We start from the raw sequence: 14,887 nt of genomic DNA, 5'->3' as shown, positions 1-14,887 counted from the left end.
TTCAGCAGTAATAGAGCATTCAAAAACTGCTCTTGGTGCTGCATTGAACTCTTTATACAACATTTCTAATTGGTTGTATTTTGGTATTCCTGAGAATAATGAGTGGACCACCACGGACTGTGTTGGCAGCATGAACATATCTAACATTTAGAGATCTGATAGTAATGTCGAAGTTTGACTGAAATTTAAAGGTTAGCAGAATGGTAAAAACAACCCAGAAAGAACATTCTGCAAAGGTTGCTCAAAGGTTCCTCAGCAAGAATAACATCCAAAGCATGCAAAATATAGGCTAAAATACTATATTTATGCTAGTCAAACTATCCCGGTGAACCATATGACAACCAAAACAAACTTTAATCAAAAAACAACGTTCATGGAACGTTCCAGTTGTCTTTTTAAGCTTCATAGAAGTGTAATTGTAATATGCTGCAGTGAGGAGAGGTTAAAGTTACTTAAATATCTGTGATATCACCCTTTATTCACACAGCATAGTGGGACGGGCCTAATTTCTAAATTTTCCTTAAATGAACACATATCTATACTATCAGCAAATGTAAACTGGACAGAAGAGCTGTATTTGACTTTTGGGAATCTCCTTCTTAGAGCTGTACTGAGTAAACTGGACTTATTTGATTATTATTTCACGTTCAGTTCATTTAGCGCCATTAAATAAATCCTGTTTATATTAGAAATGGAAAACTTGCAGTCTTTTTTTCTATTAAAGATTCATTCTAGCCCAGAAAAGGAAAAGTGGCATTCAAAACGTTTCTCTAAGACATTCAGTGGATTTCCATTGTCTTCAGACTCTGTGTCAGCCTGACCAAGTGACACTCAGCCAGCCTCTCCCAAGCCTCGTCTGCCTGCCAACTTAACTGCTCAGTCAGACAAACATAGAAAATCATTTCAAATTCTACCCCATTCCAGCTCCGGTTTTGCAGTCTGGAACCCAGTTCAGACAACCAGATCAACAATTGCCTGGACACTCTAATCCTCTCATCAACAACTCAACTTGGACAGCAATCCCCACTTCTTATAGACTCAGACTCCTTAAGGCTCGTGTATACTCTCGCAGCAGTGTGTCGCAGTGAGCTTGTCGCAGACATGACGCAGTTATTTTTGATTTATGCCCAATTTTGAAGCGCGGTCTGCGCTATGTTAATCCCACGCCACAACGCAAGAGGGACAATCACGAACAAGCTAGGATTGTGGGTGTGGTGGGTGGCGTGTTTCTCTTCGGGTTACGGAGGTCATTCAACAACAATGGCGACTGGACGAATGCGCGCTTTGATTGAGATGCAGCTGATCGATCTAGAAATAGAAGAAATATTGCTACTACTGGAGCTGGCAGAGAGGCGAAAGAATCGTCACGGTTAGCACGGTTGGTGTCACCATTAGCCGGTTAGCAAACTGAAAATACGCATAGTGTAGAGCGGATGTAGAGTTGACCAATCAGAGGCCTCCTTTCTCTCCTCCCTGCGACGCTATCTGCGGCACTGTCTGCGGTGAGTTACAATTTTGGGGAGGTGCACCAGAGTGTCTGCGTAGGGGGGGCATGTCTGCGTAAACTGCAACACACACGCAGACGACCTGGTTTCCGACCATAAACGAACCTTTAAATCGCAAAAAAAACCTGGTTAAACATTGTCTAGGTTCTTCTGAGAGCATCTGTAGCTCGGGAGGTAGAGTGGTCTATTGCACTATAAGAGTCGGAGGGTTTCTACATCGGTCAACTTAGATTGTCTTCTTCATCGGGTTGTCGAGTAGGGACTTGGATGCTTTTGGAAGTGTTGGGCAGCTAGGATGAGAATTGCCACTTGGAAGTCAGTCAGGGTGGATTGGCCAGTCTGGGCTGACAGTGAGATGCTGCCTCGAGCGGAGAACTTGAAGTATCTAATGGTCTTCTTTATGAGCGGGGGCAGAAGGAGGTGGGAGATTGACAGGCTACTTGGGGCAGCATCAGCAGGGATGTGGATGCTGTGCCAGTCTATCGCGGTGAAGAGAGAGCTAAGCTGAAAGGCAAAGCTGCCGACCTACATTCCAACCCTCACCTATGACTATGCTCTGTGGGTGGTGACTGAAAGAATAAAATTACGAATACAAGGAATGAGCCTCCTCCAAAGGGAATCTGGGCTCACCCTATAGGACAGGTTGAAGAGCTCAGACATCAGACGTGGGCTAAGAATAAAGTTGATGCTCCTTCACATCCAAAGGAGCCAGATGAGGCTGTTTTGCCATCTGGTCAGGATGCCTTTTGGACGCCTCCCAGGGGAGGTCTTTTGGACGTGTTTCCGAAATGAAGCCTCATGGCAGACCCACGACTCACTTGACAGATCATATCTGCTGGCTGGCTTGGGTGCACCTTTATGTCCCCCCACAAGGAGCTGAAGTTGGATGACTTGGGACCTCTGCTCAGACTGTTACTCTTATGATTCAGTCACACAAATGTGGCAGAAAACAGATGGATGAATGAACTGATTTTGGGCAACACTTGAGTGAATGTATTTGTTATATTCCACCACTGGAAGGCGGTAGTTTTTTTTTATATTCATAGTTTTACCCTTTAGTGTTACTCAAACCACTTAATAACCTAAAACCATCAGCTTCAGTAGCCCAGAATAAGAAAAAACATCACTTAGGTGCTGCAGTTAGTTGTTTTTGCATTTCTTGCAGAAGAACCCCCCAAAAAGACAAGCATAATCTTTGAAATATTGATCACATTTTATAAATGATTGAACATCAAAGTGCAGCGAGAGGGAGAGTTCATTTTTTATTTCAAGAACCACCGGCTTTCTTGTCTAAAGCAATGAGCAGGATTGACCCGCAGCTGTATTCCAGCCTGCATGGTTTACCGTTTATCAGTCTTGTCAGAGAAGAACGGCTCTTTAAACCCTCTTCCTCGTGTGTGACACATGCAGAATTTTACATCAGAACTGTGTGGCGTGAATATAAAAAGCTGTCCTCTTGTGATTGGGCTACCTCATTAGAATGGCCGCTGTGGATGAGCACGCACATGCTGTTTGGCAACTGTGGGGTGTGTGTTAGAGTGTATGGGAGGGTAAGTGTAATGTGAGCTGTCACCCCTGCTGTGCCCCAGCTGATAAATGACACCGGGGTCTAAGTGCTGCTTGAATATTGAGCAGGAATGTGTGCGTGTGAATGTGTGTGTGTGTGTGTGTGAGAGAGAGAGTCTGATGGAAAAGGACACAAAGGAAGAAAAAGAAGGAAAATGAAACATCTCCCACCTGAGTAAGCATCTCCTGTTCATGCAGAAGAAGCACTTTGCTTCCAGAGCCCTCGGTCCTGTGCTCCAATGCGAGAGAGAAGTGCTCGATGCATCTGATTGAAAGCTTCTCTTGCAGGGTCAATATTACTTCCTGGCATAAAGATACAAACAAAGGCAAAACATTTGAGTAGGGGTGTTGATTAATAGTTCTCATTCTTTAATTTATTTGACAGGAAAACAATACTTCTCTCAGATGCTAACAACAGGAAAGTAAGCAGTGTTTACACCAGGAAACACCAGTTACACTTCCAACTGTAACGCGCTTTAGGTCAGTTCATTTGTGCAACACATTGAGGCAAAGCAACATTAACCAGCAAACACACAGAAATATAAAGTGTTTTCAGTGATATTTTAGTTTATATTATATCACATTTTCAATATAAACTCTGTAAGACATCCCCTGCACCTAATTAGATCTAGTTTTTAATTAGTTACTGGGTCAGAATGAATTTGTGATTCACAAAGTGATCACTAAGTGTGATTCAGTAGTAGCATTCGGCAGCCTTATAATTATAAACCCAAGTTACAGAAAACATTGGTAAGTTGTGTTAAATGCAACAAAAACTTAAATCTGTAATTTATTCATTTGTTTCAGCCTTGTACAAAGAAAACGATTTCCAGTGTCTCCACTGACCAACTCGATTGTATTAATATAAATACAATATTGAAATCTTTAAGAATGGGCACGGATCCTACTGCAAAAGCTGAAACTATTTGCATTCTCACCTGTTAAACAATTAATTAGTGTACTTAAAAGGAAGAATGGCAGAAGACGATGATAAACATGCCTTTAGAACTCAAATTCTAGATGTGTTTAAGTTTTCTCAATACAATGAAGTTGGCCAGTGTGGACACTGAAAACCACTTCCTTTGTACTTGTGTCTGTTAAATAGATATTTGACAGTAATGTCCCACAATAATGGTTTATAATGTCCCTTTAAAAACAATGCACAAGCGGTCAATTTCAAATTACAACCTATAGACACATTAGCCTAATAAGACACAAAGCGCATATAAAACATAAACTTTCTCTGTTGGTGGCTGGTGTTTTCTGCTCTATAGTAAATTCAGGTGGGAGCAGCAGAGGATGGCGACTGAAAAGGAATAAACAACGCCATAAAAGAGGACATGTTCTCTGCCTCCTTGACTGAAAAAAATAAGGTGCCCAAGTATCTGAAATCTAAATGAAATCCTCTGTAAGCTGCGAGTGCTTATTTAGTGAAACATGCACACACCTTTATGGAGGTACTGCTGTCGAAGCGAAAAGACTTTGTCTGCCCGTTCTCCAGGTAGACCTTTAGGACATTTGGCATGAACAGAAGAGAGTTGTCCTTCACCGGGTTCTGCAAAGGAGGAATACCATTAAAAGATGCATTTGTGTTAAATCTGTAGATAAAATTCATGGAAGTGTCATAGCTCATTTCTGTTATTGTCTTATTTGACTTTCATTCACTAAACTGTCTTAAGTAGAAACCATCTGGCATTCTCTATGTCGGTCATACATAAGCATCTTTGTCCATAAAAGTGTGTGTGTTTGTGTGAGTGGTTGGACTGACTGGAACCTGGCCGTTTATAATGACCTCCTCAGCAAAGCGCACTTTGACCGGATTGGACTTCAGCATGGCTTTTTTGGCTGCACTGATGAACGCTGATTTAGGGGACTAAGACGTAATCGTCCAAAAAAAAGAGACAGACAGCAAGAGGAAGAGAGATGGGGGGGAGGAAGAAAGAGGCAGAAAGATGGAGGAAAAGGGATAAAGAGAGGCATGAACATGTGCAAATGCAGAGAAAATAAAAGGCTCCCATGACTTTTTGATTTGCAGGTTAAATAATAAACATTTTAACATTTAAAAACAATCACAGAAGAGCAATTTTTTCTGAATTTCTTTTCTTAAAACAACGGAAGAACTTCTGATAATACTAGACTTTAGCTGTTCTTTTCAGCTGTTTCACATAGGGGAGTAAAGAGTGAGAATGTGGGGGACTACTTTCAAAGGTGGATGTATACACAGCAGCAGAGCATTAACTTTATTCAGAGAAACTTTATACTTGACTTTGGAAAGTTGACGAAAAATTTTCCTCTCAAGGTCTTTCTCTCTCAAAGTCCCCACGAAACAGCTTGTGGGAGTTCTGTCTGTTCCTGCATATCTGAGAGTTTCCTGTTCAAACAGTCCCAAAGGCTGACTCCCTCCAATAAGAGCCAGCTCTGCTCTCATTGGTCGGCAACACGGGCCTGATCAGGCACCAAGGTTACTTATATTTGTTCAATCTTTGGGCAGATACTGACGTATAAAGGACTTTTAAAGTCACTTTTGTTATCATGACAGCCCTACTTGTCACATACTGGCTTCATTAGTCCTCATTAGCCTGTCACTGTTCCTCCTCGTATATTCACACTCGCCAAACAGAGGCGGCTCAGTCCCGCTTCATCGTATCCTTACTAACATCAAGGCAAGGCAAGGCAATTTTATCTATAGAGCACAATTCGTATGTAATTCAAAGTGCTTTGAATCAAGCCGGCGTCACGTCTTCAGCTGAGTGACAACAGCATCGTTGGTTAGATTGCCGGGTTCCATGATGCCGGGTTGATGGAACTGTTTCGCCTCTGTTACTATCTCCCTTACAGCTTCAGAGGCGTTTCAGTAGTGGATCGACTTCGACCCCCCAGTTCTTTCACACATGACATGATGTACAGCTATAGGGATGGGAATTGTTAAGAATTTAGCAATTCCGGTTCCATTATCGATATCGCTTATCGATACGGTTCCTTATCGGTTCTCTTATCGATTCTCATCCAGTTATGTAGTACAAATATAGTACAAATGGCTTTGGTTGCATTAACACTTTAATTTCAAGTATGCACCAACATTTGATCTATTTCCACCTCTGTCATTTTACTTTTACATTTTACTGCAAATTTCTTTTGTCATTTCTTTTCAGCGTGAGAAATACAATGTGTGGCGGGAGTGCGTGACAAAAGACCAAAAAGCATGACTGTCACGCTCAATGCCTGAGACTTGAGAGCCCTGCGTTAGCTGGGACTTTTGAGACGGAAGACGCTATTCCACAAGCTCCCCCGCGAGAGTCACCGCCATCGCCTAGCAGCGTGTCAAAGACTTTACATCCGTGCAAAGTAACTGCACGCTGTGTGGTCAAATGTTTCAGCATGTTGGAGGTATTTCCCCCCTTTGATGTGATCAAAGCTCTGCACGTGTTGCAACTGGCCCTAGTATTGTCCATTTTGGTGAAATATAACCAAACTTTGGAGCTCTTCCGCCTCGGCGCCATGTTAGAAACATTCTGAGCCAAAATACGAAGCGTGCACATGACGTCATCGCGCAAATGCGTCAGACGTTAGAGGAACCTATAAACGGGATCGTTAGGCAGGCGAATTAACGATTGCATGGAATCGAACTACTCTACGAGAACCGGTTCTCGATTCCCATCCCTATGTACAACGAAGGCGTGTCAGTCATGTCTTGCATTTGTGAAAGAGCCTATTGATGCTTGGTCTAGAGACCCTTCTGTCACTATCCAGCGCAGAGGAAACTGCTCTTCAGCTGCTCGTTACCCTATTATGCCTCTGCTGCAGTACATGACCAACAAACTGCATAAATGACAAATATGTCAATATGATAATACACCCAGACTACCAAGCATCGTATTTGTGGTTTTATTTGAGGCTTTAGTCCAACTGCTGTTTCACTACTTTCTTTATTTTGACTTCTTTCACTCTACTATTGTACATCGTTGTACATATAAAAAAAACTTGGTCATGGTTGGGAAAACATTGTATTTATGCATTCAAATAGATTTTCTTGCTGAAAGCTTTGCCAGCATTTTCCACGTTGCCATGGTGATGCGTCCCACAACTGTTACGCCACCTGCTCTGGGGGAATCCATTGTGTTTAAAAGCATCGGTATGTGATAAGTTGGAAGTGAGAATCAGGTTGCTGCGACTTAGAGGAATAACCGACATCAGGATCTAACTTTATGGGTACCTTACAATGTAAGCAGGGTCATTATTTTGTTTGTTATGGTTATCTCATGGAATTCATTACCAAAATTAAAAAATATTGGATAGAACTAGCCTTATTCTATGTGTGACAGAGTTATCAGGGCTAGTGAGGTGTCTTAGCAAGTTCCAGCTCATAGAAAAGGTGTAAAATGCAATTGAAACCCACATTCAAGTACAAACAGGAACCTTTTATAAGCCGGTTTTATCTCAACAGTCATCAGTCATCACCGTGGTCTCTTTTCTGAAAATTCTACAGAAACATTCGTTACTGTGTCAAAAGTATATTCAGTCCAAAAAAACAGACTTTCCTATATTTCTGACAAATGTTTTTGACAAGGATTACAGCATGTACTCACAGGATACGGCTGAACAACAGTCAGCATGATGGATTCTTTGCAGCTCCTGAAGCAAGCAGACAGAAAAGCACAAAGTCAACACAATCGCACACAAAAAAAAGAAAAAAAAACTACAGGAGTGGATAAACAACAGGAACCCGATTAGGAATAAGAGGCTTCTGGCAACGGCCAGATGCAGTTAAAACCAGAGGCGTTCATACAGAGACTCATTAAGTTCCCAGTTTAATTAAAAAAAAGTGATTGTTGCTTCCGTGCAGTGAAAATGATTTGAATGGTAGCATGCTGTGCACACTGAAAGATGCTCTTAATCTTACTTTCTCCAGAGCAGAACTGTATTAACCAAGAATTAATCAGACGATTGGAAATCATTGTTAATACTTGGCAAAGACTTAACTGGAGTGATAACAACGATGATTTAAAAGGCAAATTAATGATTACGACTTCAATTACGTACATAATTATTGTTTAGTTGTTCTTTTTTTTGCTGTGATTATTGGTGAAGCTGCCATCGAAGATTGTTCAGATGACTTCAAATGGAAATGATCCATCCATTCATTTTCTATACCCGCTTAATCCAACTCAGGATTGCGGGGGGGTGGCAGGAGCCTATCCCAGCTGTCATTGGGCCACAGGCAGGCACCCTGGACAGGTCACCAGTCCATCACAGCAAATGGAAATCATTCAATGTAAATGTTACTCAGAACTAGAAGCCTTATGTAAGAAGAATAGGCAAAAATCCCCCAAAGAAGAGCCGGAACACTTGTAGCTTGATAAATTAGTTATCCCCAGGAAGAGGAATTTTGACCATGAGGTGCCCGATCCTTTGCATTCCACTGTACCTGGCTCTATAACCATGCAAATATGTGTGCTTTTATGTGCTGAGATTACAAGTAAGGCAACAGATCCATCAGCCAACTGACCTGAACTGAACCATTACAGCTGAGACTGAGTCCCTGAGGTATGTGCATGTACCTGACGAGATCGATGACTCGTTCTCGAGGAGCCGACCCGACGGGTTCATCGTTGATCATGATGATCTCATCGCCTGGCAGCAGCTTCCCCTCTGATGGACCACCTGCGCACAAAACCATGAAAATAGGTCAGAGCCGATCAGTCCAATGTGGGCAGCAGGCAGACAGATTTATTTTGTCTGCTGAAGATTATACGTGAATGAATAAGAGCAGTCACAGCCTAGTGGACACTTACTAATGAATGCGTGAATCTGTATCGGCCCACTTTGTTGAGTGCGTTTGTCTTTTGAGACGCATGATAAGAGTGAGCATCTACATTTGCTTTCTCATCAATTGATCCATCTGCTTAGAATCCCACCCTGACTGATGACTGAGATGTTCACTTGCTGCGTGTGCATGTGCCACAGATAGAGCTGATGGCTGATCAGAGAGTGTAAGCAGCTTGGCTACAATTTGGCAATCAACCAATCAATTTACGTACATCCAGGATGAAACATTAAAAACAACCAAACATTAGATTTATTGTAGTCACTCATACAGTTATTGGCTGAGAAACTAACAGTTTGCATGGTTGTTTTTGAACTTGAATAACTTGATGTAACTTGAGTGATCCACTCATCATCTTTTTGCTTGGCATAGAAAGCAATTATATTAGAGAAACAACATTACATGCCATATTATAAAAGTATAATCTTCTCATTTCCATGTGCAAAACTATCAAGGAGGGTTATAACCACCAACGTGTAATAGATACGTTTGTCCTCAAGTTCCTTTGTTAACAAAATCCTAAAAACTGCAGTGGTTATAAGTCCTCGAAAACTCATCTGTGAACCTCCAAGTTGGACTTAATCGTACATAATGCCTGGAAAAAAAAGCCTCTCAAGCTTACAATTTCTGGTCGTGGCACCCACCTGGTGTGACAGAGCGGACCACCACCGGTTTCTCACTGCCCGCCACAAAACCGAAGCCCAGAACCGGGTCCCGTCGCATCTCCACCAGACGGGGGGCGGGGGGGAACCCATCCGGGTGGACCTCCTCCAGTGAGCTGTTCTGGGACCCTTGGCTGAAAAATACAGAGCAAGAAGAACGACACGAAATATATATGCGATCAAACAAATCAAGAGGACAAGGACATTTTCACTTCTACTCACTTAAAGTTCAGACAGCTTGCTGACCTGCTCATCGAGAGTGATGCTAAATGAGTCAGCGAAAAGTGTTGCTTGATGATGACATTGTGGGTAATGGGCACAATGACTAAAGGATCAAATCTATCCAGTCGGTTAAAGGAGGCTTTCTTAAAGAACACGACTCAGTGCACATTAGAGGTTGTCCAATGGATTCTTCCTTGCAGCAGAGTTTTGGCTCAGATAAAAACATTAAAGTTAAAATGAATACTTAGAGCTTTTGGTTTTGCTGCTCATAAATCAGAGCTTTGGCTCAGGTGCAGAGCATTTTAAACCTTAAGGGCCACTTGTCCTGCTTCTTTCATAATATGCATCAGGCTTGTGATCTGGAACCAATTTGCTACTTAAAACTATGGAAAAGTCTGCAGCACTATTCGGATTAAAAGTTCACCGATCACTCAATCATAATTCATTTTCAAGGAGTAAAGAACTTGTATATCTGTCCAATGTATCTTTGTCAAAGCTCCTCCCTTTTTAAGTTAAATCAGTAGCTCATTTGGAATTTTTTCCACTGATGACAATTTAATTGATTCTGAAATCTGGATAGTTACCGGCTCTCTCTCCTAAATGTCGTAAACTCTCTCCTGAAGGCTTTGGAAATGCACTGACATACATTCAGATGCAGAATATAACTCAATGATGATTCACCATTCGGAATGTGCTCCAAAAAGGTACAAGTAGAGATATTAGACCTGTCAAGTGGTTCTTTCATCACTTAGCGGTTAACAAAACACGTGATTTCCTTTGCCTGTTACTTGGCTTTACAGACTCTCAACAAATCATACCTGTATATTTCATATAAACAGGATATGTGTCAAATTAAGCAGTCTTCTGGTTGCCTTTAGGTGGCACTACGATTCAAAGTGAATATGGTCCTGCAGATGTTTTAGGGCTGGGGTGATTGTCAAACATATGAACTTTGGGAAAGACTATACGTTATGTATATTAACGTCCTGTTTCATGGAGAAGCAGCTAAATTCATCATGGGTCAAAGAACATGCAGTTCAACAAAACTCCAAAACTCTTCGGTGTAATATGTTAGTAATAAAATATCATGTCGATCTAATACAATAACCCATCTAGAAAGGCCTCATCAACATCTAAAAAAATCATTTTGACGCTGATTTCAGGTGAAAAAGTGCAAAACGGCAGATCAGACCAAACAAACATGGCTGTCACGAATGGTTACAGGAGTGCCACTTTTTAGTTTTATCAAAGCCAATTTCATCTACGTGAATATGAAACCCCGAGGCTGTTAGTTTTTTATGGTTCGATACTCTGCTAGATTAAACGAGATGGATAGTGATGCATGTTCTGAGAGAGCCATTAAGATGTTTCCAGCAGAGCAAAAGCACCTGTCTTGTATTTTGGTGTTTTAACTGTGATACGTGGCCACTGATCTTCCCACTCTCGGCCCTTCTATTTGCCATATTGTTCGTCACTGCACTTAGGGTGAGAGCTGCACTGAAATGTAAATGCACTATATTAAATTGACGAGTTCAGACGTCTGTTTGAGCCGACAGACTGAAAACTCAAAGTGCCTGTTAATTAAATAGTGGTATACAATTTTAGTTGGGTTAACTCGTTCTTTCTGTGCTTCCTCTGCTCTTTGCAGCTCGGAGAGCTCTCTTGGCATTTGTTGCTTCCTCTCTGTCAATGCAGTCCAGCAAGGAAGTCTGCTGTGGTCTTGTCCACCACAGACCATATCTGTCTTCTGAAAAGCTCTACGATTCAACGAGTTTAACATTGTTTACTCATTTTGTCTTTTTTTCCTCTCTGGTAGCATTGTTCTAAGATTTTGAACGGCCTTTGTGCCTTTTAGCCACTGATGCTGACAATCCTCATTTTCAGAAAAGCCTTAAAAGTGCCACAAAAACTTCAATCTTAAACTGTTTGTTTGTTTGAACCTTTGACTAAAAGGGCACAAGTACAAAATGAATTATTTTTAGGGTCTTCACTGTACTTAGAAAATACAAATAAATCTAAAAAATGATGCAACTACACATTTAAAAGGAAAAGTTGGGATAGGTGACAGTTTGTCATTGTAAATTATATATATATATTAGGGCTGAGCGAGTTAACTCGTTAATTATTTAAATAATTAATAAGCCGCTAAATATATATATTTTTTATATTTATTTTATTATTGTAAAAGTCTGTTGCTCACAGGCTTTTATTTTGTAAAAGTCTGTTGCTGTCTGCTGCGGAACTGGAAAAGAAAGTAATTGGCGGATTCACCAAACATGGAGAAGGGTACGGAACTTTTACTCGGCCATTTTCATTTTAAAGTTCTTCCAGACGGCGGAGTCAACAGAACCAAAGTCACTTTCATTCATATGGCAGTACATTTAAAATAAAACTAAATGCTAAAAGCTATACACTACTTTTGAATTCATTTTTGGATTTTGCGTACAAATGCGATTAGTCGTGACTAATCAGGGAAATCATGTGATTAATTGTCCAGCCCTAATATATATATATATATATGTATATATATATATATATATATATATATATATATATATATATATATTTCATATATATATTTCAACTCATTAATGATTCTCTGATTGAGTTTGGCTCAAAGTGTTGAGATACAATCTGTCCTTGCTTGAAAAGGCTCAGCCTTTGGCAGATCCTGCTTTTATACCCAATCCTGGCACCCTCACCTGCCACCAGTTAATCTGTTGATTGTAGAATCTTCCAGAACAATGTTAACTGCATATTCTATATACTTTCTCTCTTTCTTTATTCCCGTTTACTTTTTATTTGAGTGTTTTGCGGCTAAATGTGTTTTTTAAATTCTAAATGTGTTTATATTTTTCTAGATACAATAAAGTTTGCCTGTGGGAACTCTAAAAAATGATTTCATTTGTACTTGTATCTGTTAAATAAAAGGTCAAATTAATTCTAAAATGACCTATTTAGATTTAAATGATTACAATTTTTAATATGGACATCTAGAATTACAATATGCAGCTCTACCTGAATCTGCCCTTTATATTTTATACCAGTCCAGAACAATCAGAACCTCTGAACCAACACATTGATTCGTTATGTACATAAGGGGCCGAAATCTCAATCTAAATCTGTCTGTAATAAGGCATGTTCCAATCTGGAGCACTGGCTCATCTTTCCCGTCAGGGTCGAAGGGTTTAATCCCACTGAAGGACGGAGTGAGGGTAATGGGGTTAGGGGTAAGCTGAAATCAAAAGGTCAAATCCTAGTCATGGAAGAATGGAACAGAACATGCAAACCACAGAATCTGACGCTTTTCCAGAGCTCTTGCCTTTTCAATTCCATTTGTAGCTGTTGAATCTTTTTTTAATTCAACACAAACAAAATTGTCGTTACTTCATGTCCCAGAAAATGGAATGGTGTAAAAAAAATTACTCATTATAAAAGCCTATATCATCCATTTTAAAGGACTTAAAGAGTCAAGACAGATTTGATACATTTAATAATGAAGCAGAATAATTAATATAATAAGATTAACAGACCTAGTTAACCTTGTCTTGGCTATCAGGCTAAATACACGTTACGTGTGCACATAAGTAAGTTTGAAATAGATGATATTAGTTAATAAGATAAGATTAAGTGTTTTAGTTTAGGTATGAGGACTTGATCTGAAAGCAGGACTTTTGCTATCAATTTCTGCAAAATACCACCATCAACAGAGAGGTTGTGTGAAGGATCCGCCTGTTCCGTACTACAGCGGCAGTTCTTGTGTTAAAAGCAAGTTACCTGTGCCACCTGGACTACTTCAGCACCCACTACACTTACTCAAAGTACTCTGGATGAGTGTGGACGAGTGTTCACCCACTGAATTTAAAGTGATGATTAGAGACACTCGTGTCTACTTTCGGATTCTCTCAGTTGCAGCTCTTCAAAATCAGAAAATCAGAAATTTCACAAAATATTTGTGAGACACTTCAGGCAATGCAACTCCGATGAAACCCTTAAAAGAAACCGGGATAATGCTCCTCCTGATGCTTGAAAATCATGAGGGAGAAAGCAGTTTTAAGTTCATTTCAAAACAATGACAGCTTCAAATTTGGCATTTCTCACTGAGACGAGCCTATTTAAACTAGAATAACACAAATAGAATCATTCTTGTAAAACTCTTCGAAACGTTATGAATATGAAGGAAACAGTGCAATACAGTCTATAGGGACTGCACCCCTACCACTGTAAATATTAGATTTGCCAGGATTTTTACAGGACTGAGCAGATGGCGAAAATTTTAAATTTTACAAACATTTTTCAGTCAGGACAAACTAACTTGACTGTTGTCACTGCTGTCGCTTTTGAGAATACTTCAGGGAAAGAGGGAATGCTGGTGGTGTTTATCGGTTAGGAACGAATGGGTTAAAAGGTATTTGTTACTTCATTTCATAGTAAGCTACAATGCTTCTGTGTATAGGTTAGTTTTCCAGAAATCCTGCTCCCAACAAAAGCTATGATTGCTTACAATGATCACAAACAGCAGAAAAAACACATCTGGAGTTTACATGCTGTGTGAGGACAACAAGTCCAGAAGAAGTGCGTTTTCAATAGCACATGCAAATAACCTGACAATCTACCATTTTCACAGTGAGACAGAAATCAGAGACATGCACGGAGAGCCTGTTCCACAGCATCTAAATTAAGCTGGACTCTTTGTGCCTCAGATCTGCGTGCTAGCATCTCAATGTCAATCCAATTCGAGCTTTTGCATGTTTATATGGCAGGGGATTTATTCCAGCATGACAAATTAACAGAGACAAAAGTGCTTGCTCTGGTGGAATACAAAATTACAATGGTTACTTTTTGTGCATGTGAGGAGCAAGGGCTAGATTAACCAATGCTTATAGCACTGTTCAATCCCTATATTTTAACTCTGCTGGTGATTAAACTGAAGTATGGCTTTGGGAGGGCTTCATGTATACCGTGTATATGTGCTTTTTTTAATATCAAAGCATGCTAAACTTCTCTAGAACCTGTAAAATAAGCTTAATATGGGCTCTTTAATGAGCTAATTGTCACGATGCAATCAGATGCAACAGTAGATATTTGCGTGAGAACATGTTCAGGAT

General features: G+C 40.3%; 1 protein-coding gene across 1 annotated transcript in view; it reads right to left on the bottom strand.

The window, feature by feature from the left end:
• The window catches only part of LOC142391212 (FERM and PDZ domain-containing protein 4-like), an 81,386-nt gene that overhangs the window by 10,781 nt on the left and 55,718 nt on the right, over nucleotides 1–14,887 (bottom strand). The window contains exons 3-8 of the mRNA XM_075476987.1: nucleotides 9,540–9,691; nucleotides 8,630–8,732; nucleotides 7,658–7,703; nucleotides 4,840–4,944; nucleotides 4,519–4,626; nucleotides 3,243–3,374 (exon numbers count right to left, since the gene is read on the bottom strand). Of these exons, the coding sequence (XP_075333102.1) occupies nucleotides 3,243–3,374; nucleotides 4,519–4,626; nucleotides 4,840–4,944; nucleotides 7,658–7,703; nucleotides 8,630–8,732; nucleotides 9,540–9,691 (646 nt within the window). The remainder of the gene's footprint in view (nucleotides 1–3,242; nucleotides 3,375–4,518; nucleotides 4,627–4,839; nucleotides 4,945–7,657; nucleotides 7,704–8,629; nucleotides 8,733–9,539; nucleotides 9,692–14,887) is intronic.

Source organism: Odontesthes bonariensis, chromosome 11 (genome assembly GCF_027942865.1).
Source record: "Odontesthes bonariensis isolate fOdoBon6 chromosome 11, fOdoBon6.hap1, whole genome shotgun sequence".
NCBI classification, from domain to species: Eukaryota; Metazoa; Chordata; class Actinopteri; order Atheriniformes; family Atherinopsidae; genus Odontesthes; species Odontesthes bonariensis.
The sequence above is the reverse complement of the archived record's forward strand: the minus strand, read 5'-3'. Positions and strand labels throughout refer to the sequence as shown.